Here is a 27,824-nt window from a genome sequence, read left to right on the forward strand (position 1 = left end):
TCCAGAGCAATTGATTATACCACACTACTGTACATGACTGCTCTTTCCCTGTCTGCAGCCAAACACACACACACACATACACCACCCTCATCTGACTTTGCCTCCCTCTCACTGTACTTGACTTTTCTGAGTCTATTTCTCTCTGCCTATGCAGCAGATAAAAAAGGAACCATGTGGTAGATGTATACACACACACACACACACACACTGAAACTGATGCTCAGTGCAAACAGGCATAAACACATACACTCCAATAAAGGACAAATCCCGAGAGACGGAGAGTACAATCTCAGTCGACGTGAGAAGACAGGAACAGGAAAAATAGACAGGAAAAAAAAAAACACATGCATATTAACATCCTTCCCATCTCCTCTCGCATCCACTCTACCTCTAGCTCTCTCTCTCTCACTCCCTCTTTCCCTCACACACAAGCACAGACAGACCCCCCTCTCACACAGGAGTAGATAGAGAGTGGTGAAGAGCAGAAGGAGCTGGGTGGCAGGAGGGAGGCAGGAGGGCTGTTGTTTATTGAACAAAGCCAGGAAAGGAGCGTGCAGTCCTGGGAAGAAGAGCCGCTGTGAAATGCCTCGAAGGGAGCCCGCCAGCTACTCCTGCAGAGACCTGAAGGTAAGCGTCGTTCACCGCCGATGGAGGAGGGAAAAAAAAGCAGAGGAAGAGACAGGGAGAGGAAGGCAAAAGAGGAGAGGGGAGGTTTTTAAAGCCATTGATGCATGATACGACCGTGGCACCTCGTCCAAGCTGTCTTCTCTCAGTTTGACTGCGAATGGCATAGCATGACAGCATTATTTGTTTGAGAATTGACAAATAAAAAAAGTGTGCATTACTACAAGGAGAAATCCAAAACTGTGAGAATCCAATATCCACTATTTAGAAACAGCGAATGCAATGGCCGATTGAAAGAGAACATGTAAGCTAATTCAAGAGGAAGAGACCGGGAAAAGAAAAATGTTTACGGTACTTCAGCAATAACCTTTATCACCACATCTTGCACCCCCCCCCCCCTTTACCCCCACCCCAATCCTATGTCACTGCAGTGATATATAGATCATCACTATGCATCCCCTCATTGCAGGGGGCAGGGTAATCAAAAAGGCATTGAATATCTCTGACGCAAGCAGAGAAAAGCCTGTCAACGCTTCTACTGTTTGTGCCTATTTGGGCTCCGTGCTGTAGTTCTCTCAGTACAATGCAGGAGTTTTACAAGCGCAGCAGCGAACCTAAAGTGAACGTGCATCTGTGTGTTACTGTAAGTGTGACTGTGCGCGCGTGTGTGTAGAGGAGGGGGTCTCGCACGTCCAACATGCAGCGCAGCATGTTTGGGCTTTGCATGTTTCTTTTTTTACATTCTATAAAAGTTGGAGATGAAGCAAAGGACACTGGGTCGTGATAGCTGCTGGTATGAATATTGCAGACTGCATCAAAAGTGTTAAGAGAAAATAATTCCTCTTTTCTGGCCTGGAGATTATACAGCTGCTCGCTTTAATGTCTCATGCACCCCACTTTTTTTCCCCAACCTCCCTTACTGTATGGCGGACTCTGTGGGAGACACATCTCAAGAGTTGCTGCTGTAAAACTTTGATGACATTGCAGCGGGCTTAATGGTCACATTAATTGATCTCTAAAGCTCCTGTCTGTCCTGGTATCGTCTCATCAAGGCACATCGGGAAGACGGTGTCAAGGCAATGTGCAGACTCGATCATGATTTTTTAATGTGGAGGAATACTAAAGCCGATGCTCTGATCATTAACCACATTTTTACACATCACTCAAACTCAAACCCAGAAAAAGGGAAAGCCCGGGGTGATATCCTAATGCTGAAATTTGCAACAAAAACCTGCTTATTTGCCACACTCAACGTTACTTTTAATCACTGCAATTCACCGTGACCCTTCTCGCATCTGCTTGAACAGTGATTTGCTATTTCAAGGCTGCAGATGGAAAGTGTGAACTGCTGTGATGTAATGCTTTTTGATAGATAGGCCTTTGACCTCATAGGGCTATCATTGCAACTGTAATTCATGGCTGTGCACCTCATTTCCCCCTCCTACTAAGCCCGTGTTCAGATCTCCCTAACAAGTGGACAAAACAGGGCAAAGGGCAGGAATAATGCTCAGCAGAATCTAAAGAGACTCTCAAAAGACAAGACAGTGTGAATAATTAATTGGATGTGTTTATTTTGTTAAGACTGTGTGTCTCAAGGGGATGGGGAGAAAACCACATCCGCGATTCTCTAATACCACAGTGGCACATTTGTGTCAAGAGATTAGCCAGCCGTGAAGATTTTGTCTGTCTTTCTTTTGCTTTTTGCATCTTTTCTTTTCTTTTTTTTTAGTATCACACACCCTGGAAAATGTGCATCCATCTCTGAGTGCAGCTCAGAATTACAGTATCTTATTTTTTTATAGATCTACATAAAGATGCCTTATTTATGCAGCCCTACTGAACTAGTTGCCATCTATAAATTCTCCTTCAGTTTTAGCTTGTGCTCTTGATAAACTACTGTCTATAATTCAAAGCCCCACCACTCTGTGAGCTGTACATGCAAGCAATCTGATGCTTGTGTTACTTGCAAGAGACAGATGTGCTGAATACAATTTCTTAAATAATCTAGTCTTTCCCTCAGGAAGATCAATCACTCTGTTTATCAATCACTCGTAAATCTGCAACCAATGGAAATCGGTGCTTGTCCACTGTATGTTAAAGTGGCACCTACAATGCTTATGTAGCAGATTTATAACATGGCACACTCTCTGCTTCTGCCACAACTTCACAGAGCGTGCGTTTTCTCTATAGTCTCGTCACACATAAAGTTGATAGAGTGCATGAGACTGCTGCTGCTGCTGCTCCAGCCTACACACAACACAAATAAACCTTCACCCTGTGTTTGGTAATGAGATGACTGCTTCAGGGATCACTGCTTTGTGTCATGGTTGTCTTTTTGTCCAGCACACCTATACTAACATAAAAAACATTAAAGCATGTCTACACTTCTACATATACCTAGGGTTACCCATCATGAATGGGAAAAAAAAACAGCTTTAGGGATCTTGTAGCTTGATGCAGTGTTGTTCTGTACGTGGGTAATTGCCAAGAAATCTTTTAAAAATTGTTGGATGTTTCAGGACACTTTGCTCTGAACATCCCTCAGTGAGCTTTCTAGTAACATATGCTGTCCAGGTGGTGTGAGAGGATTAAAAACTAATGCTGCAAAGCTACCTCTTTAACAACAGGACTGTAAAATGTACTCTGTCACTGGCTACATTTTAAAAAATGTGAAAAATTGTCACATTTCCAGGTTAAGTGGACATGTTCATGATGGGCCGCACTCCTTTCTGTTAGCAGCAGGTTATTGCTTGCACTATCCTTTATTTACTATGTTAAGGGAGAATGCTTGCACTATGCACACGGCTGCCTTTGTCAGGCATTGCAGTCTGTAGGAGATGTGCATTGATGTCTCATATCCAGTGGATAACATTTCAAGCCAGGCCAGTTAGCTAAATCACACAAGGGCAATTGCATTGTGGGACATTTACATGGTGCATGTACTTGTAAATATCTGTCTTCAGACATGCTGGCAGAATTGGATGTTGTTTAGTTTGAAATGCACCAGTCTGCTATTTTGTTTGGCCAGTATAACAAATGCCCATGAATATCATTTGCAGACACAATGACAGCTTGACTAAATTCGATCCATATTGTGTAACCATGTTTTTTTTCCTTTCTCTTTTCGTAAGAACAATGCGCATTAATCAGCATTGTGATAAATACAGCTTTTTATACAGAAGAGCACATACTGCCCGTGCACATACTTAATTTTGAGCACTCGAAAAAAAATTACAATAATAACGTCAAAAAGGATGAAAATGTAAATACACCTCGGATCTGTTCTATCGGATCAGAGTGATTTTTATCAGGTTTTATGCACGGGATGTGAGCATCCATCACCAAGAGGAAGATGATGGATCTGCAAAGTCTCCGTACATTTACCATTCATTAGCAGAGATGCAAGAGCAACGTGCCGCACGGTTAAGGCCTATGGAGTGACACCATGTTCTTTTTTAATTTGACATCTTTTGAAAGAATGTTTTCAAGATTGCTCTGCTTTTTTGCTTCGACACCAACTTGCTTCACATTTATGCAGATTGGACTCACTCACAGCATGTCATCTGCTGTCAGAAACAGAGGTTTGAGCTTTCCGCTGAAGGACACGTCAGCAAAAAACTGAGCAGAGACCTTGTTACTCTGCTGCTATACCCAACACACCGGAATAAGGTTTGGGTTTGTTTTGTTTTTTGTTTTTTAACATGCAACTGACAGACCCTAATCTCATTTCATTCTGACTTAGTATGTGCTGACTATGGAGAAGGAGCATCCTCAAAGGGACAAGCACGGGGACACAGTGAAGCATGTTATGAATTCTGATCCAGATCATGACCTTTGGCTCTTCCACCATTCTCCATGTGCTGCCCGGCTCTGCAGCCCCACCCCTACCATGCTTGTGGCCTCACTTCACCTCATCTTCCCCTCCTGTTCTGTCCTCTACAGTTAGATGAGGCAGAGGATTAATAAGCAAGTACACTAAGACTGATTTTGGATGCAGAGAATTTGTATCAGTGGGTCCAATTTATAGACTGCACAGAAGAAGTTAGGGGGTGTCAGGGAGCATATCCACCTCTCTGCCTCACACATCTCACTTCTGTTTCCATCACGTCTCTCACACTTCAGGCCAGCATGGTTGAAGAGGGTGCGATTTGGCTCCAGTAGGTGTTGGGTTTTAATCCCATCGACTGCCACTTCAGCAGCAATGTGAAATGGCCATCACTTTTTCTTTTGTAAAGGTGCTCATCTTAGTGGAAGACTGACATTTTTGGCTTTGGTGAATTTTTTGTAAAAACTGTACAGTAGTGAAAAGACTCAATCAAGGAAGGTGTGATGCAAAGGATGTGTGTGTGAGAGAGTGGGATGAATCATTAGGAAAATTATTTCTCCAGTGTGAATGGAATGTCTTGGTGCAGCAGTGTCACTCCGGAGAAGGTCATTCGAAGGAAGGGCACAACTGGATACACTCAGCTCACTATCGGGCATAATGGGAAAATGGTACATGGTAAGTTGGTAAGTTCGTGTGTGTGCGTGTGTGTGTTTGCAGAGCCTGGAGACAAACTAGCTGGGGACATTTTTAGTCATTTGACCTGCCCGACCTCAAAGTGTCATAAGTGAGCAGAGATAGGGATGAAGCCATGTTATTTTATGGGCCAGTCTTAGCCTTGGATAATCATGACAGGTCCAGTAACCATGACTGAAGGGAGGAGTGGAGAAGCGTGGACAGTCAAGCAAATACAAAGCTCTTGTGCTCCTGTAGAAAGACTCTACCAGTGCAGATATCTTTACCATGCAGGGACTGGTAAACCTAAATCTAGCTGACGTCTTAATGTCTTAAGATAATCCTAAAAACATCTTCACAAAATTAGCAACAACTGCCTTTCTTCTCTTTTTATTCTATTTTTTCTTATTCTTCATCCTCAGCCTGTGTTTTTATTTATTTTTCTCACTATCAGCACCATTTGTCTTTCTTTTTTTGATGAAACAACAGAAAACACTCATCCATGAGCTCAAAATCTATGGATGAGATCCTCCAATAGTCCTGTTTTTACCATTGAACTAAGGGATACTGCTGTGTTTGCTGCATATCTTGCTGCCATTTGTAACCCTGTCATGCTCAGCAGAAAGGTCAATGAGGAATGGTGAAATGAAGCACCACTGTCAGGTAAAAGTCTAGTGTGAAGTCACTAAAAATGCATGCTGTTTTATTTGTATTAAAAATACTGCAGATTTTATCTTTTATTTTGGATCCTGAAAGTTATTCCTGACTGGGGCGAGCGTCAGCATTTCCAAAATAAGCACAATTGCAAAGCTTTCAGACAGGAAATAAGGAAAGCACAATCGATAATCTCCACATAATGTGAAATAAAGAAGAAATTGGGGGATTACTGAACCAAACAGTTGATCAAGTAAGAATTATAATTCAGGATTGGATCTGATTCAAGGGCTTTATTTGCATGTTGGTGATTAGTATTGATGTGAACCTCTCTTAGCTCAGTTACAAGCTCGCTCTTACTTCACAAAGCTGACAATACAAGTTTCTGAAGTTCAGGAAAATATAGGAAATTAAATCACAAAGCAAATTCTATTCAGTACCAGTCAGCCCCTGAGGGGAAATTATAGTGCTTGCTACAGGTTAGACGGAGAACAAAGCACATTTTGCTGCGCTCTGTATGGATAATTGTTTATAGCATGCGGTGTCAGCAAATAAGGGAAATATATGTAGTGTAGATATCCCTTAGGAGGCAAGTTGCCTGGTTTACTAGTACCTCTTGGCTTTAAACACAATAGATGAGTGCTCTTGTTATCAGGACACAAACACAATTCAACCAAAGCATCCTGTCACTCTTCGGGTAACAAGATAAATGCTTGTTACCCTCTTAAAGCGCTGAGATAAAACACCCCAGCTGGTATCCATTTCGAACACTTCTCATTCGGGCTTGTTGAATCTGCAACTGCGAGCAGACACTGCAATTACAGCCTTTCTGAAAGCGCACACGGGTCTGGAGTTCACAAATCTCTGGGGAATCATATTTAATTCATGGGAGAACCTAAAAAAAAACGAGTCAGAAAGTGAGACCTTGCAACCCCTGCAATGTATTCAGCAAGTTATGCTGAAAGCTTTGTGCGCACCTCTGCTGTCTGTCTGTCTGTCTGTCTGTGTTTTCTCTGCTCAGATGCCTGTCACGTCACTCTGCCCTTTGCTTTGGACGATCATTGTCAACACTACATTCCTGTGTGGATCTGGTTTGTGACGTGGTCCTCTCACTTCCCCTGTGCTCGCTTTTGTATTCCCTCCCCTCGTTTGTCAGTGATCAAATAAAGTAACATCAAAGACAGATGGCAAAGAAATGTCAGGTGTTGTTAAGGTCAAGAACGAGCCACAAAGGTAATTTACTGTTCCTTTGCTTGGTTACTTTCAAGGCCCCGTGTATCCCTTGTTCTTTGAGCAAATTAAAAGTATCTGATTTTCAAATAACACCCAGGGGCTCTATAAATTAATTGTCTCTTTTGGGGCTCCAAAGGTGTAGTAAGATTGCTCCCAAAACTAGGGCTTCATCTGAAACCCCACATACACACCACTTCCCTCTAAAATTATAGTAGTGGCAGTAATTAAATCCCACATCATTCAGGAGACGTTCAAAGTGTTCCCTTTCTACTTTCCCTGTCACTTTGGACCTCACACAACAGATGTTTAAAAATACCTGTTTTGTAATACAACTCAACAGCAGAGGAAAAACTCTTTAAAACCGCATCACACTGCACCGGAGGCTGTCACAGCACATCACCTACTGGCTTCAGTTGTGCTAAAAACAACCACAAAGAAAATATGTATGCTCATTTTATATTGGAATGAATGTAAAGGGAAGGAAACAGCTGAAGGTGCTTATTTCTCTGCCACTAACTGATTAAGAGAATAATCATTAAATTTAATGGGCAGGATGATGAATAGAGTGAAAGCAGTGTTCGGGGTTTTTTGTTGTTGTTGTTTCGTTTTTTATCGAGAGAGCAGTGTGTGCGAGTGGGTACACACAGTCACAAGAACTGGCAACGATGGCGATGAGGAGCCTGCTCTTTGGGAAAATGACATCATTAAAATAAAAATGTGCAGCTGAGCCTCATCATCCAGGCAAATTGGTCAGCATTGGGCACTGGGTCACCTCCAGCGTGATGAGGTCAGCTAATCCCTTACTTAGGTCTTGTTTGGTGGTTATAGTCAAATATTTAATATTTACTTCATGAGTCTGAACTGGAAATAAAATTAAGGGAGCACATCAGGGTTGTTCAGGTGCTGACTTTTGCCCTCACGTCCTCCATTTGTGTGCATTATTTTGTGCATGAAATAATGCACAAATGATTTGCTTTGTCAAACCTAGTTTACAAGAAACTGAATTCATGGAAATGCTCAGCCTCACAGCTGATATCCTCAGTGTGGTTAGGTTTATGTAACAAATGCTCACATCCTGTCTTGTGATTCAGTCTTGACCTCAAATGTTCCCTGCGCTGTGTATACCAAAACATAACCGTGAAAAAATATTCATGCTTGACTTGCTACATGCAGATAGTGCATTGCCAGTACAGTTATTGGTAAAACATGCAAACTACACTGTCAGCAAACATTTTGGCACATTCAGTGCTCTAGTTTGGCAGTGTGCTGTGTTCATTAACTAGCAGCGTGCAGCCATGATGCTAGCTCTTCTTGGCGGTGATCACCTACAGCAGTTTTTTGAGCTAAATACTAATAAATACATATGGCTGTGTTCTCACTGATTAAAGCTCAACTCAATGTCATTCAAGAAACCAGTTTGAGGTGACTGGAGTTTTGTGGCACCAGAAGATGGGTGCACTGTGGTCATAAAGGGATAACAGGATCAGCAACAATACTCAGATGGGCTGCATTACTTAACTGGTACAACTAGACGCATTTTCTAATTTTGATGACATAATTGGGACCTGTGTGGTCTTCTGCTGCTGTAGCCAATCTGCTTCATGTTGTGCATTCAGAGACGCTCTTCTCCATAACTTAATTGTAATGAGTGTTTGGTTTGTTTGTTTTTTTGCTTTGTTTTTCAGTTGTTGTTGTCTCCCTGTCAGCATTTGGTCATTCTCCACTGACCTCTACTATCAGCAAGACATTTTATGCCAGTGAACTGCCACTAACTGGATATTTTGTGTTTTACTGACCATTATAAAAACAAAAAGGTCAGGAAAAATGGGAAAAATCCTAGCAGGTCAGCAGCTGTCTCACGTTCAGATTCACATAAATCACCTTTCTTCCTCATTTCTGACACAGTTTGAACTTTAGCTGAATGTCTGGGCCATGTCTGCATTCCTAAATACATTGAGCTGCTGTCTTGTGATTTGTTGGTTAGATATTTGGGTTAACAAGCAGTTAAACAGGGGTAAAATATAAAGACATTTTGTGCCTTTATATTTATAAAAATAACCTTACTTTTTCTTTTACGCAGCAAAGTCAAGCTGCCATAACAGTAATTTCCCCCCACAAGTACATCCCTGGAAATGCCTACATGAAAAAAATCTTTATATAGACTTTTGAAAAAATATATTGCAACAATTACAACTGCAATGGCTTGACCTTTTTTAACCTTATAGCTTTCTGTGACGTCTTAATATACCATCTGGCAAACCCTGACATAATGACAAATTCATGCAATTTCAAAGCCATTCATCCATTTTCTGCTTATCTGAGTTCTGGTCTTGGAGAAGCAGTCTGAGCAGAGACACACCTTCTTTCTATGCAGCCACAGGCCAGATGAGACATGAGCTCCTAAGTGTATCCTCTTCAGGCCAAGTGTTTTGGGTGCTCAAAACACCTCGCCTTAAGAAGTGTCCAGGAAGCGTGCTGTTGCCCAAATTGTCTTCTTTCAATGTGCCATCTCTATTCTGAGTACTTCCTGAATTACTGAGATCCAAGAGTGAACCTAGAAACCATTTGAAGTTTGTTTTATTGAGTCTATTTTGTAAAAGAGTGCACTTTCATGGGTGATGTTATTCTTTCATTTTCTACCTATATGTTGTAGGCGTGGTTTAATTCAGTTTTAATTAGATTTTATTTATATAGTGCCAAATCACAACAACAGTTGTCTCAAGGTACTTTATGTTGCAAGGTAAAGACCCTGCCAGAGATTAATAATAACTAATGATTAAATTCAGAATGGTGTAAAAACACAGTTAGTGGGAAGAAAAAAAAAAGAGTGAAGAAGAAACAGCAAATCAACACTCACTCAACTCACCTCTCATTCTCACCAGTCCACCTCTTAATTTCAAGCTGGACCCTCATCCCTCCTTTGAACCAGGCCTGAGATACTTTATTGGTGCAACAACTCCTTCCCAGTCTGGAACCTACCTTTTTTTTTTTAGCTTAAAACCACTGCCTCAGTTCTGGAGGTGCTAAGGAAAACTGCCCCAGTGTAAGCTGGAGGACAACAATCCACAAAAAGCAGAGTCGAGATCCTGTGAACATAAACCAGACAGCCTTAAACCACTGGCTGCGCCTACAAATCCTGTCTGCAAAAGTTATGACCAACATATTTTCCAAAGCACCCAAATCTTGCTACAGTTGCACACGGACCAAATCAGCTTCAGTAATGGATGCAACTAAATGCAATGTGTTCACGCAATACCTGTATCTGTTATGCAATACCTAGGGGTTGAAATGTAAAAAGCCTGAGATTGTACCTACAATGCAGTATGTACTCTTTCAGTAACATAGCTATGACCTTTTATTGTTTGTCGCATTGGTTTATTTTGGTATATTCTATATATGTTTAGTATAACAAATCCCATGAAGCACTTTTTCATTTTCGACAGGTTAGCTCCAGCTGAGGATGGCAGGAGATTCCCGAGTCCTAATGGACCACAACATGGAGATAGGCGTCACCCCTGCACAGGTATTCGCACAGTACACACAATGTATTTTGCCCAATCTGTATTACTTTATATTTAAACAACTGGGAGAGATTAACTGTGAAATACTAGAGAAACTATATGAGAGAGTGGAGGTGAGAAGCAAGGGTAGAAAAATAGATGAGAGATATATAGAGAGAAGATAAGAATGAATAATATGGAAAGATCTGACATTGAAAACAAAGCATTGTGGAAAGCATTATGGAAATGCTTAAAAACTTAAGAACTTATCTACCCTATAAAGTAGATATGCTGTAGAATTATTGAATAGATAAAATAAGTACTATGAACATGAATTAAGGCTACCAAAGTGTAATTTTTTTAGTAGTTTAAATACCGGTAAGTGTTTAATTCAGTTTACCTGGCAGTGAAGATAATGACCAAAAAACAGCCATCCCAAATAACTAGTGGAGTTGTTATCCATCCTGAATTCCCAAGCTGATTGAAACTTATGCAGCTTACTCAACCTTGTCTGGCGAGGCTCAGTGAGAGAAAACTCCCAGTACTTACTAGTGCCAAACAGAGACAGCTAATGAATTTGTTTTAAGGGCCATCACCCCCAGGGACAGTATTGACTACAAAGGCTGGAGTTTGGGCAGCACTAGCTGTGATGTCTTCATCTATCACTCAATTAACCCAGCTCAAAGAGTGGAAATGAAAAGGCCTGTTTTGGCTGTCTTTCATTGAAAACCTCTGTAGTAGCGTTTAACAACTCGAGAAAACACGGCCATACGTCAAGTCATCTTGTCAGTAGAGAAGAAACGCTTAAAGCATTACCTTAAAAAGCGGTGTGCCGACTGCATTCTGCATGACTGTTTGATGCATTTTCCCTGACTATGGTCTGTAATAAGGAACCGCATTGACATTTAGTGAACGCACGGTCATCAAGCCACTAATTGCAATGCAGATCAATAAGAATAGTCTTTCAATTCTTCTTTTTCAAAATGGTCCTTAAAAACTGATTACATTAAATCTATATCTAGAAAATCAATAGTATATAGATGTGACCTAGCACAGCTGCAGTTAAAAAGCAGCTGACACAGTAAAACGATTTGAAAATTAAAATAAAAATCCGGCAGGTTTTATTTTTCAGGCATTACAATCAAAGGCACCAAAAAGGACACTGTTTGTGGCTCACACTGTGCTGTTCTCCAACTAAACTACGATAATGATCATCCCTATGATGGATGCAACTTTCCTGTTGATGAACGTGTGGCTGTGGGGAGAAATGGTTTGCAGGTGTAAGATTAGCAGAAAGAGACACAATCGTTGTCTCGTCTTGACACAATCATTTCATTTACCAACTGAGATCTGACAGCGTCAATGTCTCAATAAAGAGTCCCTGTGCTTTTCTGAAAGGTCCCTTAAAACATTGTCTTTGGTGTATGTTGGTCTTTTATGTATTTATTTGTGTAAGAGGGAGGCCAAAAAAACATTTTTTTTCCAAATCATGTTTGAATTTATAGCTACATTGTGAAGCATTGCCTTTCTAACCATAAATAAACTCAACAAAATATGATATTATAATATGATATTATAATAATGCCTACAAGTGTAAGGTGATTCTTTAGTTATACATCAGGTTTTTAGGGTCTTTTAAAGGGTCTTTTAAAGGATGGTGGTAGATCTGTTCTTATCCGAGGTTGCAAATGTTCCATAGAGTGCAAAAGAACACAAGGGACAGGGAGGAAGGCAGGGCACAGTTGTGGAGCCAGATTGCCTCGCTGGAGCTGGGCCAACATAGACAAAGGCTTGAGTGTCCTTGTGTTCTTGTTGTGTCCTTACTCTCTGTTTCTTTTTTGCCCTCTGTGTATACATAGACATCTACAAAGTGACTTTATAACGGCTCTTAATTTGATTTGCCTCGCTTATCTTCTCTCCCTCACCTCTAGTGTGGCTTAGCAAAACCTGATAGAAAATCCCATACTGCAGTGATAGTTAACACATACATCTTCCAGCACACTATGCCTAACAAATTCTTCAGAGCAAATCAATGCGGGTAAAATATCCCTCTAATTCTGTCTTTTCATGCCTAATTTCTTTGACCGTTTTTCTTTTCCTTACTTTAGCACTCTGTCTTTTTTCTTTCACATAGGTGAAGAAGCTTCCCAAACATTTGAGGGAGCCTCAGATCTCTACAGAGCGAACCCACCTGATAGCCGACCCAGTGAAGAAGCCACGTCAGCGCTACGTGCAAAAGGATGGTAAATGCAACGTTCATCATGGAAACGTGCAAGAGACCTACCGTTACCTCAGTGACTTGTTCACTACGCTGGTGGACCTACGCTGGCGTCTTAGTTTCTTTATTTTCACACTGGTCTATGTAGTCAACTGGCTCTTCTTTGGGTTTCTTTGGTGGCTGATCGCACTCATCCGTGGGGATCTAGTGCATGGTGACGAGGAGGGCTGGACCCCCTGTGTGGAGAACCTTAATAGTTTTGTCTCAGCCTTCCTCTTCTCCATTGAAACGGAGACCACCATTGGGTATGGTTATCGTGTAATTACCGAAAAATGCCCTGAAGGTATTATACTACTTTTGGTGCAGGCCATCTTGGGTTCCATTGTCAATGCCATGATGGTGGGCTGCATGTTTGTTAAGATTTCACAGCCAAAGAACCGTGCTGAGACCCTCATGTTCTCACACAACGCTGTCATATCAGTGCGAGATAACAAGATGTGCCTGATGTTTCGGGTGGGCGACCTGAGGAACTCTCACATTGTGGAGGCATCGATTCGAGCAAAGCTGATCCGCTCACAGCAGACCAAAGAGGGGGAGTTCATCCCGCTCAACCAGACTGACATCAACATTGGCTTTGACACAGGGGATGACCGGCTGTTCTTGGTCTCACCACTCATCATCTCTCATGAAATAAATGAGAAGAGCCCCTTCTGGGAAATGTCCCTGGCGCAAATGGAAAAGGAGGAGTTCGAGATTGTGGTTATTCTTGAGGGAATGGTGGAGGCCACAGGTATGAAGGGGGTAAGATTATCAGGAAGGGGTAAAGGAAGTATGGGAGGGCATACAAATGAGGATAAGTCAATAAAAAAAGAGATGAGGAAATGTTGCAAGCAGTGAGCTAGGATGGATTAATGGATGGAGAGGCGAAAGAGGAAAGGTGAGCCTGCCAGTAAGCGCTGCTGACTGGAAATGGTGTAATTGATGGAAAGACAGAGATACTAATTAAAACCTAATAATAATGCATTAAAAAATAGAAGACATTTTTTTTTATATCTTTCCTATTCCATATGGGTCAGTTTAGAGTCAATAAATTGTTTGAAATGTATATTTTCTTAATTCCACAACAGTTGTTGACTGTTCTTTTATTTAATCTATAACTGCAAAACTAAATATTTCTTCCTTCAACCGAGGCAGACAAATAAACTCTAAAACCTCTTTACAAATGTTTATCTGTACCGGCATCTCTACTGTTGCTACTTCAAAGTTTTGCCTTTGATACTGTTTATTTTCAATTCAATGAAGCGTACCTACCTGCAATGTTGGCATGTGTTTTTGGTAAAAACCAAGCAGTCCTGAAAAGTGCTGCAGGCTGGTTACATTAATGGCGCAGAGATGACCAGGTGTATCTGTAAAGTTCCAGAAAGTATTTCCCAGCTTAAAACTGCAGTCAAGGCTAAAAGTTCAACACAAGTCATTTGTCAATCTAACTTGTTCCTGTGGCTAAATCAAGTATTGTTTATATGCCTAACCTGCATTTTTTAATGGCCTTTGTTGAAGGACTTATTACAATATACTCATTTTAAATTAATTGAATTATACATGCTACTAATTTACTTTATTGGATTGCATCATACTTCACATGAGTTAAGGAGACACACAGTGATTAGCAGTCTGATGATGCCACAGTTGGCTTTTTGAAAATTCTAACAAACCATCAAATGACCTAATATGACCAGACACAGCTTTGCATTCGTGTGAATATTTCTGCTCTATTTCATCTTATTTATTTATTTATTTCCTTTTTCCTGCAAAGCACCAGCAGTCATCCCACTTCCTGCTCACACTGCTTGATACTTGACTCAAGCATTAAATCACCTTTCGCTTCACCGGCAGAGACCATGGCATCATGCAGGGGTTATGTCGTCACTGTCCTTGACCGCTAGGCAACAAACTAATCTGACCATCCACCAGCCCTCCCCCACTTCCTTTTTTGTATGTGAGACTTTCATTCTGTGCGTGAGAAAGAACACAGTGACAGACAGAAAGCTACCTCAGGCCCAGGCTTTACGTGTCGTTAATAAAAAGTCATTAATAAACAAAATATCCTTCCTACGACCTCACGTGGATGTCGTCACATATATTTTGGAAGCGATACATACGTGGGTGGTGAAACTGGCTTCATGCTCTCGCAGCCATTACTTGTTAGCTGTGTAGCCTGTGGTGTGCAGCATAATGGTGAGTCAGGCTCTGGAAATCACTTACAAGAGGTGCTTCCACATTATTTGTTTGTTTTTTTGTTTTTTTTTTAAAAAAAGCAAAACACAAACATGACATATTAAACCAAATTTTGTTTTTCAAGTGTAATTGCAATAACAAAGCGGCTCTCTGAAATAAAAGCAGCTTATGATACACTTCACAGTTAGTCAACTTAAAATCGTGGGAAAATGTCACGATACAATAACCGAGTCTAATGAGTATAAGATGAGTAAAATTATGCAATCATGTTCACACTTTTTATTCCAAATTTAAATTGGAGTTTAAAATAAAGTTTAAACTGAATGAGATTCTTACACAAGACTTTGGATCACTTTAGCTGATGCAACAAAAGCTATCAATTTCATATTTAATTGAAAGCAAGGAATGGTTTTACTTTAATAAAAACAAACAAAACAATAGGCCACCCCTGCTTCCCTCACTCCCTTTTCTATAAAGTCTTAATGGGAATTACTTATTAATACTTATTAGTAGTAGTAGTAGTAGTAGTAGTAGTAGTAGTACTTATTAGTACTTATTAATACTTTTTTAATAATACTATTTAATAAAAATAATAAAACCTTTTTTAAAAAGTTTTATGACACCTATTTGAAAATTCCAAAGTGGTAATGTTGTGATTTGATTGAAAAACTTTCCTACATATCCATAGATGTAGATACTAACGAGCCTGTTAAATGCTATATAAGTGATAAGTGCTTATGGAGAAGTCCAGCACAACAGGATAGTCTTTCTCCCACATAAAATGAGGTCATCGCACCAGCTATTTTGCTGGAAAGAGCAGAGATCCAAACTTCCCTGGTCAACAGCACAAACACCTCTGCCCTGTTGTAAAGGGGGGACAATGAGGTACAATCAAGTTTTTATGAAAGTACGCCATATGTAGGCAAATAACATTGCCGTGCAGTCAGCTATGAGAAGAGCACACAGAGACTGTGTGCAAAGTGCAAATAAATGATTCAGTCTTCTTTCATTAATTGGCATGCAGACTCAAACATGCAATCCATATTGTATTAACTCAATTAACAAATATCCATCTATCTTTCTCAAAATAGCCATACCCGACATGAGAATACTGGTGCCTTGGTTTGAGCTTTTATGCTGCAACACAGCATGAGAGAGAAGTCATTCAATGATTGCAAACAGCAATTTGCTGACCCTCCTTTGCAGTGGAGGTTTTAGTTATCTTAATAACAATAATAATGATGCAAAAATTCGTCTTTCTTTTTTTCTTTTTTTTCCTTTTTCTTTTACAAAATGTTGTGGTGTAACAAACAGGACGCTGTTGGTGTCTTGACTGATTTTGGGAAAATATCCCTTTACAAAGTTGCACTTTTGAGGAAAGTCTCTTCTCAATTACATCACAGTCCAGTGCAATTCAATAATCCATTTTGGAGGGTGGCTTCTTTAATGAGAATCAAAACACTGGAATGAATCCTGTGGCCAAGAATTATGGAAATGTAGGGCAACATTTATTAAAAACATGGGAGCAAATTGTATTACATGTGCATGCACTACGTTTTATGCACTCAATTTAGTAAAGTGTGCCTTGCTTGTAATTTCCTCATTGGCTGCACTCTGGCTGTGACTTTGAGTCAGACTCTAGATTTAAGATCTACGGTCACGGTAAAAAGAAAGTACACCCTCTTTAAATTCTAAAGTTTTACATATTGGGATATGATAAGAAATAATAACAGTGCCTTAGATGAACTGCAAAGCAGGAAATATATATTACACAGTTTATTCAAACAAAACAATGGCCAAAATTCTGAAACACTTTAATATAAAAGGTACACCCTTGATGTTTCCATATAAACTCAGAGAATAAGTAGCAGCTAGATGCTCCTAATTAAATGCACTTGATAAAGTGATCATCAGCAAGTGTGTACCTAAAAGGTAGAGCTTTAGGTATTTGTCAGGTCTGAAACACTCAGTTTAAAACAATGTTTGGAGGAAATACATTCAATTGAGTTAGAGTTTCCTTATATAGCACCAAATTAAAACAACAGTGGCCTCAAGGCAATTCAGATTGTAAGGTAATGGCCCTGCGACAATACAGCAATGATCCTAAATCTAGTCAATTTGGCATAAAGTCAATCATCTCCTGTGAGAAAGATCATTCACAAGTGGAAAGCATTCAAGACAGCTGCCAATCTTCCCAAGAGTAGATATCCCAATAAATTAATTCCAAGGTCAGATTGTGCAAGGCTCAAAGAAACTGAAAAAAGAAGAGCAAGTTGTTTGGATATAATGCATAGCACCATGTTGGTAAAAACCAAACACAACATATCCACACGTACACCTTATACCAACTGTAATGCATGGTGGTGTAGGGCTAATGATATGGGCTTGTTTTGCATTCATAGTCCCTGAGCACCTTGCAGTCATTGAGTAGACCATGAACTGTACTGCATACCGAAGTATTTTAGAGGTAAATGTGAGTCAGTCTGTCCTACAGTGAAAGCTTGCCCCAAACTGAGTGATGCAACAGGACAATGAACCCAAGTAGAAAGAATCAAACAGAATGGCTGAAAAAGAAAAGACCTAAACCTGACTGAAATCCTGTGGCAGGAACTTAAGAAAGCTGAGCATAAATGCAGGCCCACAAACCTTGATGAACTGATACACCTTTATAAAGAAGAGTGGGTCAAAACTCCTCCACAGCTATGTAAGAGATAAAGTCATACAGCATCTTCACTCACAAAACACTCACTGCGGTACTTTAAAACAATAAAGCCACTAGAGGTTTGTTGTCAGCAACATACAGCAGATGCAGTTTTGATGTTTTATATTAGGAAACTAAAACTGTACGTGACCATGCTTCATTCTATTTAGTACTTGCTGTGATGGAGGCCCAGTCATATACACTATGTTGCTAACAACAAACTTTGCTGTCATTATGAGAAGTGTTTCTAAACTGAACTGAACATAGTGTGTTTGTCCCCTGTGTCCTTCACAATATTTATATATAAAATAAACCCTCTTTTATGCCAGTTCTCAGAATACAGAAAGAATATTGCATCATCATCATTGTTGCTTGTGAAAACAACGGTGTCTGCACTGCTGTTTTTTTGTTTTATACTTTGCAAGAAAATTCATAAAACCGATATCTGCAGCAGGACCCACAAATATGATTTCAAATGGTGAAAAGAGAGACAAAAGAAAAGAAAAAAAGTGAATATGACTGTAGGCTGCCAGAATTAATATAAAGCAAACAATCTTTTCAAACACTGAGATGGGGCCATTAAAGTTTAATACAAACAATAACTAAGCTTAGAATGACATTTCAGGAGTCATTACTTATTTATTTTTTTATTTAGTTAGTTGGTTCGTTTTCATTGTTTATGTTTATTTGTTTGTTTGTTTGGTCATCATTTGTGATTCTTTGATAGAGGCTGATTCTTGATTTACAATACAAAGCCTGCAGCCTATGTATCAGCAGTTAAGTTCATTAGAGCATGTTTAATAGCAGATTTTCAGATTGAAGAAGGATGGTCGATTGTTGCGAGGTTTTTGCCTCGGCCCACAAACAAAAAGCAGAAAGAAAGTCACAAGATAAGCCCTCAGCATCTTTGTTCATCAGAGGACACGTGTGTACTGACAGGAACCCTTGAGGGCAAAAACAAAAGAGTCAAGACACATGGTCAAGTTACAACCTTCAACTTGACCTTTACAATTTAACTTTTTTGATGATACTGTTTATATGGTTTATCCGTTAACAAGATTACTACAACTATTTGCACGATGGACACATTGGTAGTAAACAAAATCACCTAGAAGAGACTAACACATTATGTGTCAACGATGTTCTAGGCTATATCACTGTCACTTACTGTAAGGATATGTCAAGTTCAACAAATCGTTTCCACCTGGATTTCAAGTCATGGTATACTCACAGGTCATGATCTTTTTCCATGACGGCAGTTTTCCATGGTAGCCTTTTTCCTTTGGAAAAGAATCTGTTCCATTTTCCAGCAGGCATGATACCATGAGACTTAAAGTTGCACCTCCAAATGGAAACCAATGAAATACATAATAATAATAATGGATTGGATTTATATAGCGCTTTTCTAGGCACCCAAAGCGCTTTACAATACCACTATTCATTCACTCTCACATTCATACACTGGTGGAGGCAGCTACAGTTGTAGCCACAGCTGCCCTGGGGCAGACTGACAGAAGCGAGGCTGCCATATCGCGCCATCGGCCCCTCTGGCCAACACCAGTAGGCGGTAGGGTAAAGTGTCTTGCCCAAGGACACAACGACCAGGACAGAGAGCCCAGGGACCGAACCGGCGACCTTCCGGTTACAGATGCGATTCCCAACCCCCTGAGCCACGGTCACCCTATATGGTTTCCATTTGGAAAATACTTTTTTAAAATTCACCCTGATTACTACATTTGTGCGGCATTGTTTTGGAGGAAATGTACTCGTTGCACTCACTGTATGGATGAAACAAATCTGAGTCCTCTTTACAAGCTGTAGAAATCTCCAGATACTGCTTCTGCAGAAGTGACCAAATTATCCTAAAAGAAACATCAGTTGTTGTTTTTTTTACTGTATATTTATAATGTATCACAATGAAATTTACAATAACAATCTACACATGGCTATCAGGGGGGTCTTTGTTTATTAAAATGGCTAATAAACAAAGGGGGGGGAGTACTATCTGATCACAACAATAGGGACTAAGTTAATTCATTAGCAAAATACTGTAATTATATCTGTGAAGTCTCTATCTTCCACGAGGCCAATATAAAGTCAAATATTGTTTTGTGACAGTCATGACAAAGCCTGTGCACCACTACATGCCAACAGGAGAAGGTACTAAAGATCTTCATTGAACAGCTTAATGGATTTAGACTACTAAACTAGGGCTTTAAAACAAACACATCAAATACTATTTCAACAACCTTAAAATACACTATAGAATCTCTTGTCATTAGGAACTGAAAGATGTTATATTTCACAAGTTAAATGTGGAAAGTAGGCCACTCATATCCAGAGGGAAAGCTGAAGAAAATGTGCAAAAGCCTCTCCTCTCACACTAGATACCATATCAGTTTCATCCCATGCTTGATGTTTTTGGGGATGTTACATACATACAGAGTATTTATTTCAAAGGTTATCGATGGAAAGTCAGATGTTTGCAGTTTAAAGTGATATACAGCTACATATCGAGCGTGTGAATGATTGCTCCAGCTTGGAAAGTTGTGGCAGTGATTATTTTGTGGCTATTTTAAAAGCTGTAAGTCTTATTAGCTAATTGACGCAGACTTTTCAAAGCTGCTGATATAAAAACAGACAGAATACTGAGAAGTGGGAAAACTTACTTTGCTGTCAGAAGTTTATATGCACTCACTGTGGGCACGAATGCCATGGTAATTTGGGGTTTTAATGATTTCTTTGAACTGTTCTTTGTTCCTGGGTGGAATGATTGTACAGCACACATCTTTATTGAAAAACAAATTGCATGGACAGGTTTCCATACAATTTGGAATTCTTTGTTCCATGCAAGGACAAAAGCACATCTATACAGACCCAAATCTATACAAACACTTGAAGGTTATATAATGCCTTTTAACTTGATAAGCCTTAGGCATATTGAGTAAACAACTGCAGATTCCAAGAGCAGCATTTCAAACAAATCTATGTAAATATAAGTTATTTGGTTATGGCACCCCTTTGCCAAGACGTAAAAGAAGAGCCAAACTGTCACAGAGAAATGGTTAGGATGTTCATAATAAACCCAGGAAGCACTAAGTCTCAAGCTTGCCATGAACTGGAAACTACTAGAACATCAGTGTCACTGTCCACACTCAATTAATTTTTCTAAAGCCCTGACCTCAACCACATGAACATATGTAGACTTTGCTTAAAAGCCAGGTACGTACCAGGAAAACTAAAGAATTAAGTAATCTCTAATAATTCTGCAAAGAATTTGTCTTAAAAGATCCAGCCAGAAATATGCAAAAAGCTCATGTCCAGTGCAACAATATTTGGACATTTAGCCAAATATTAGTTTGGTTACCTGTAGGAAGAATTTTGTCCCTGTGTGGGTTAGAGAAAATTCACACTTGTGCACTTAATGTTTGTATTGTAAAGTCATTAAAGATGTATGCTGTTCAAATTCCACCCAGGAAAAAGAACAGTTCAAAGAAATCAATAAAAGCCCAAGATTAGCAAGACATTTATGCCCATGATGAATAATGTAAGCCTCTGAGCCCAACTTTATATGATTAAATATTGAAATGCTTCATTTTAAAATTGCTTTAAAGTTATCAATGAGGAGGTATGGTGAAATACTGTTTTATTATTTTTTCCTCAATAAAAAAATGCAGTGGTTTCTGATGCTAGCTGCTATTTAGCTTTAGGTCATATTTAATTTATTAACAAGAACGTATTAACTGCACCACTAACTTTCTGCAGCTCACATTTTTAAGGCTATTTCACACCAGCTACCTACACTGGAAGAAAAACACAGTTATAACTAATGACAACGATAGCAAGAGTTCGACTTAGGTTAGCCAGTTTTCTCAGCCCTACAAATGATATGTAAACATGAGCAGACATTTGCACTTGTCATAAAAGAAAACATGCAAAGGGACTTTTACAGTTGCACTGCTTCAGTAGCTGTGCCACACATCCACCATGTATAATAACAAGACCATGGATGTAGCTCATCAAAAAGGAATGCTATTTAGTTGGAGATTAAGTATCGGAATTTCACGAGCCGGACCACGCCTCCATACTGCTCCTTCTGGTTCTCATCTATATAGGTTCCCCCAGTCCTACAAGCTGTTCAATCTTGTTTACGTGCCCTACCGTCCCTCCCCTTTTCAATTCTTCCTCTTCAGTCCCCTTCGAGGCCTTCCCCAAACCACAGCTCAATTCATGTCCAAGCCATTCACCTTTACCTACTAAAATGCTGTCAAACATAAAATGAGGATGTTATTTATATATTGTTAGTGTTACCAGTTACACTTTTGCAAGCAGAAATGCTGTTATAAAATATATTGTGAATGCTGCCTCCCAAGTCTTATACTTACACCAAGCTGTTATTGTTGCTATTTGAGTAACACACCTGTGTTAAGCCACAGTGTTAAACCATACTTTAATACTTTACTGAGCAAAAGCTACAAACATGCAATTAACATGTGCCTTTAGCATTTAAATGAATCAATGCGTAGTTGTTTTGCCTTTTGACTATCAAAGCATGTGCACACACAATATTGGCATGTGACGTGTACTATTTTTATTCAGATTTGCTTACTATTAAAACACAACTAATGGATTATATACAGTCTTTTTTATGTGTAAACTCAACAAACTAGCCAAATACTTCAGTGTTTAAAAAAATACTCTAGTTATATGATTGGAGACTGATGATAGGAGTGTAGAGAAAACAGTATGCACGTCTTTGCTGTTCTTTTGTAACCATGAATAATTAACTGATGCTCTTTCTCCCTATGCCTCTTTCTATGTCATTGTGTGCTTACCTATCCACTCTGGTTGTGTGTGTTTGGCTCTCTGGTTTCTCATGTATGGACCCCTCGGACTGTCGTGTGTGCTCTTTGATTTTGTGTGAATGTTTGTGTGTGTACATACACCTGTCTTTACCTTTTGGCAGGGATGACGTGTCAGGCAAGAAGTTCGTACCTGGACACTGAGGTCCTGTGGGGTTACCGCTTCACTCCAGTGCTATCCTTAGAGAAGGGCTTCTACGAGGTAGATTACAATAACTTCCACGATGTCTATGAGACCAACACACCCACCTGCAGCGCCAAGGAGATGGCGGCTAAACTTCGCGAGGAGCCGTTATTGCCACAGCTTTCCCTCCTCAGCCCTGAACCCAAAATGCATACGTTTGACCCCCTAAACCGACTGTCACAGCAGGATCCACTGAGCCAAGATGAGGAGATTGAAGAGAGGGTTTCAGGGGGTGACAGAGGGGAGACCAATGGCTCAGCCGCTGCTTTAGAGGAGCTCCCACTTGCTGACAGACTGTCTGACTGATGGGTTTGACAGCTAAAAGCCCAGAAAACTTTGGATAAAGACATATGACATTATATGGTTTCATTTGGTCAATGGCCGGCTTGGTCCTTTGCAGCACTCAGAGATAAAAGACATATCTCCAGCCACCAACTCATGCAATATTCCTCTACTAGAGTGTCAATCTATAGTATAGATTGGTTTTGTAGACAAATAGTCCACATACAGAGAAACACATGTACAGTATCTATATCTACACTTACAGGTGGGGGGGTTCAGATTGTGTTTTTATATACAATAATGACCACTTACTGCTATAACTCTGACAGTTCAAGTTGTATAATGTAAACTTGAGCGGAAACTGGTAGCCATGACAGCTTACCATGGGCTTATTATGAATCCAGTATTCTCATTTTAGAGTGTGTTAATTCAGCTTCGTTAAAGCATAATCTCATAACTCAGCTCGTGTGTCTGACAGCAGCTTCTGTGTGGTAATGGAACCTTGTTATCTGCAATTTTTTGATTTAATATAGGAGATTATTATCCTTTCTCTGTCACTGTTGTTCTTCTGCGTCAGAAATCTCACTCACCTAGAAGGAAAGAGTCTTCAAGTATGCACAAACAAATAAGAACATTATGAAGGCAATGTGTGCCGGCAACCACAATCCAGTGTTATTTTCTTTGATCGCACTTTTTCTCACGTCTGTGCTGTCTCTCGTTTTAGATGTCTAATTCTGTCCTCGACACACTGGGAGCCTTGACCCAAAACAAACCAGCTAGTACCTCATTTTCTACTCATTTTCAGGTTTTTAAACTAAGAATAACAACAAGGCAAATGCTGGCAAAACTGCATAAATGTGCTACGGTATGGTTGGTTAAAGATTTAATTCACCTGCCCACTGCAGCAAATGAAGCTTTCATTTCAAGCCCCTGGTACATAAAGCACAATTTCTTTATAAAGGGGACTCCACACTGACCTACCCTACCCTCCCACCTAGCCACCACCACTGGCTAATGCATGTCAGTTCTAGTTAAAATTAACATCCAGATATAGCTTTCAACACTTATATGTAATGTTCAAGCTCAAATCCTATTTGAAATGCTCTTGATTTTTATATATGACAATTTCAAATGCTCCTCAAGCAAAATGTAATATTCCATGTATCCTTTTTATGTTTTTTTTTTTTGTTTGTTTTAAAAGCTTACAGATAATCAACCTTGATATTTTCAGCTGCATTAAAGCTAAATATACTAAAGATATAAACAGGATGTCTTATTTCGTGACTTTAGCATCTGGCTAACTTATTGCTGTCCTTTTTCCCCCCCCTTTGAAGGTCACCCTCAGCTTTTGCCCTATAATCTGGCACTTTTTTAGTGAGCACACACATTCAGTCTGCAAATTCACCACCATCACACAAGCCCTAGATGTTTCACATTATATACTTTATGGTCCTTTAAACTTTAAACTTTAGACTTGTCCTTGAAGGTCACTTGAGCTTGCATGGATGAGGTAACAGGAAAAACAGGGTATTTTCTAGTCAGCCAAATTATACATTAATTAATTCTACATTCATTCTACAGTATACTGTCACATGATGTGCAATTTTAAAATCACCAAAAGAAAACCCCCCATTTTTTGGGTAATTTCTTTTATTTAATTTGATGCCTTTTTTTAAAAATGATTTTCACTATGACATTTTGGCACCTTAGTATATTTATCATTCAAGTGAGGTCATTTTTTTCATTCCTTGAATGTCATCTGTTTTCTGTGTGTTCTTGTGGGAATAAACATAATATGGCCGAAAGAACAACATGTTCCTTTTAGATAATCTGCACATGCACAAACAAGTGTATGGGAGTCTATGAATGTGTAGGCATTTCGCACATGACGTTGCGACTGAGGATTTAAAAGTACCTTGATGTGGAGTGACGCTGCACTCTATCAGCTGATGTGTGATAAAATGACACATTTAACTCAAGTGGCTCTGGGTGAAACGACTGCGCCTCGTACGCATGCTACCTGAAAACTGGATTAGCTGTGCATCAAATCATGAGAAGGGAACTTTAGCAACCAGCAATTATGAGTGCAGAACAATCTCGTCTTGCATTTAAGCTTGAGGCAAGGAAAACAAATGTGGGAAGATTAGAGCAACTTTGTTTCCACCACACACCCCCTGCCCCTACCGCACGCCTGAATTTCAAAAAATGGATTAACATTACTGTAGCTGCTAGAACCTTCAGGACTTAAACAGTTTCCCTGAGTCAGCTTTGTGTTTTCTGTGACTACGATTGAATTTGCATGCACAACAGCCAGCAGACTGATTAAGAAAGGCACCGCAGCTATTAACTACCAACAGAGAAAACACTGCAGAAGTCACAGGGGTAATGACATTTCAAAGAGTACAACCAGTTAGGAAAATGAAACATGGTGTTACATTCAGTGGCCAGCGTGCCATAGAAATTCAGTGAATCACAGCAATGTGCTGTCAAGGCTATTCTTGTCCAAGCTATTAAATGTGGAAGTTGAATTGCCAGCAAGCTGACAGACCCTGATTCAAATCTGAATAATGTACGATGATGAATATAATGCATCCATTCAGTGGTGCATTGAAATAGATACCCAAGGCAGGTGCATGGGGATGAGCGTGTGTGTGTGTGTGTGTGTGTGTGTGTGTGTGTGTGTTTGCGAGAAAGAGAGAGAGAAAGAGGAGACAGACAAGACTGCACAGTCATGACAACCTCGTGCCTACAATGACACATGCAAACAAAACAACACACAAAATGTTCTTTTATTATTTTGCCAAGTTGCACATGCTATTTCTGCCAAAAGGAAATCAAAGACAGGTACATTTCTAAAGATAAAGATGAATGGCACCACTTCAAGACACTAACTATTGTTCGTCTGCTTAAGACGCCTAGCTAAAATGCTCCCCCTTCTGTTAAATTATGCATGTATTGAATGAAGAAGAAAGCACGTTGGCCATTAACATCTCAGTAGTCAGAATAAAGCATCCTGCATGAGGGAAAGAATCACAGTCCCTGAGAGACAGCAGGCGGGGATGACTTCTGCAGTTGTTTGAGTTTTTTCCATATTCTTTTTCTGTCCATCATGTTTGTTTTGCAAACAAGCTGACCCTGTCAAACATCTCCCACCGAGAACAAACACGGACAAACTGACAGAGCCGAGTAAAGCGAGCAAATACTTTATGCCCGTGCTGATTTCAGACGTTTCTTTCTTTCAGAACCCATCCAGAGACTAAAAGACAAGCTCCTAAACCCCATTGTCCCATTTTTAGCAACTATGGCTCCCTGCTGCAATTATATCTTATTAAGCATTCAAATCTCCTCTTACATGATACTGTAATGACTCCCCTCGTTTCATTCCCTTGAAGCTCCCACTGGTAAAAGACGGGTTCGTGTCACTTATATCTTTTCTCTCCCTCTTTGTCTCTGTCTTTCGTGAAAGGCTGCAATTTAACTCCTTCGCTTGCGTGTGCTACACACATCAGCAGAAGGCACTTTTGCGCACACAGCTGTGCACGTGGTCTGCTGGGTTTCCTGGGAATCTTTCCCTGCAGTGTTAGTCAGAACAGAAGCTGAAATCCTCTTGAATCCAGCAGTGAACGTGTTAGAAACGTTATGTAATGCAGCTTCAGATGGAGGAAAGGAACCAATTGCAATTTACGCGGTGACGTAATTCAGTCTGCTGTTTGTTCATGATGAAAATTTGTCTGCTGCAAGTCAGTTATACAGTCTGTGGTTCAAGTAGTTGCAAATCCACATAAAAAAGTTTTCTGAACTTCATAAAGCAGCTATGTTGTTCTTAGAGCACAAATATGCTGCAACCCTTGTGTTAAGGACAGCATCATCACCACACACTCCACCGTTAAGTCAACACAAAAACTTTTAAAGATGTATAAAAAGAGAAAATCGATAGCACTGCGAGTTGAGGAATGATCTTTTTCCCGAGTTTTGAATGATACAGACAGATGGAGGCACAGAGTGAGACAGAGAAACCTTTGCCTTTTCCAGCCAGTAGACAGAGGTCTACCCTTTGATGTCGATGGCAGCCTTTGATGAGGATTTCTATGGCTGTAGAGTGTGGCTGCAGATTGAGCTCCCTCAAATTTACCTGCTAAGAAGAACAGATAACCAGGAAGAACCAAACATACTGAAGGAACTAGTTAGTGTTAAAGTTAATAAAGCATTAGTACAACACTAAGAATCCAAAAAATTCATGCTGATAAGATTGTGTGGTAAGGTAAATATGAAGCGATAGCCAGCACCTGGCTGACAAAGTTTTCTAATGCAGAAAATCTTTCAGAATAATTGGGTGAAGTTTTTTTTTTATGGTGGGCTACTGTTTTTGCTCATAGCTCACATTATGTCGATGAAATTCTAATTCTGTATAATTCTAAACAGTAAAGCTAAGATGAACAAACTATGTCTAGCTACTTCCTGTTGGAGAACTCAACGTTAAGGCTCAAAAGGGGAGGGGTCAGGGGGAATCGACCTGCGACAGCAGTACTGTTCATATGTCGCTATAATAAACCAAGGGATCTCCATTTCTGTCTGTTTCACGCTTGAGTGGTTGTCTCATTTTTGGGGTCATCTCCCTGTTGCTAAGCAACATCATTAGAGGGACTGGGACCTGATAAAGATGTCACCAGTTCTGATCACATAGTTCATAAATTACCAGACTGTGACTGTGACCGTACATCTAATGATGCCAAAATGCCTGTGATAGTGAGCACTGCACTAGTTTTTCCAAACCATAGAAGAGAAACCATAAAAGAAAATTCAACGGATTGCTTCATGTTGGAAACTTCTGGA

At 39.9% G+C, this 27,824-nt stretch overlaps 1 protein-coding gene across 1 annotated transcript; it reads left to right on the forward strand.

The window, feature by feature from the left end:
- The first annotated feature begins 418 nt into the window (after positions 1-418).
- On the forward strand, positions 419-24,616 carry kcnj5 (potassium inwardly rectifying channel subfamily J member 5). Its single transcript, XM_005720655.1, has 4 exons — positions 419-627; positions 10,453-10,532; positions 12,644-13,517; positions 22,630-24,616. Exons 2-4 carry the CDS (start codon positions 10,470-10,472, stop codon positions 23,013-23,015), a joined length of 1,323 nt encoding a protein of 440 aa, XP_005720712.1. The 5' UTR covers positions 419-627; positions 10,453-10,469; the 3' UTR covers positions 23,016-24,616.
- Positions 24,617-27,824: the final 3,208 nt, after the last annotated feature.

The sequence above is a fragment of the Pundamilia nyererei genome, unplaced genomic scaffold (genome assembly GCF_000239375.1).
Source record: "Pundamilia nyererei isolate P.nyererei 1_Seehausen unplaced genomic scaffold, PunNye1.0 scaffold00003, whole genome shotgun sequence".
Classification (NCBI taxonomy): Eukaryota; Metazoa; Chordata; class Actinopteri; order Cichliformes; family Cichlidae; genus Pundamilia; species Pundamilia nyererei.

Coding starts and splice junctions, on each gene's coding strand:
- kcnj5 (XM_005720655.1), top strand. CDS start 10,470: ATGGCAGGAGATTCCCGAGTCCTAATGGACCACAACATGGAGATAGGC. Junction 10,533..12,643: donor TAGGCGTCACCCCTGCACAG/GTATTCGCACAG, acceptor TCTTTCACATAG/GTGAAGAAGCTTCCCAAACA. Junction 13,518..22,629: donor GGGAATGGTGGAGGCCACAG/GTATGAAGGGGG, acceptor ACCTTTTGGCAG/GGATGACGTGTCAGGCAAGA.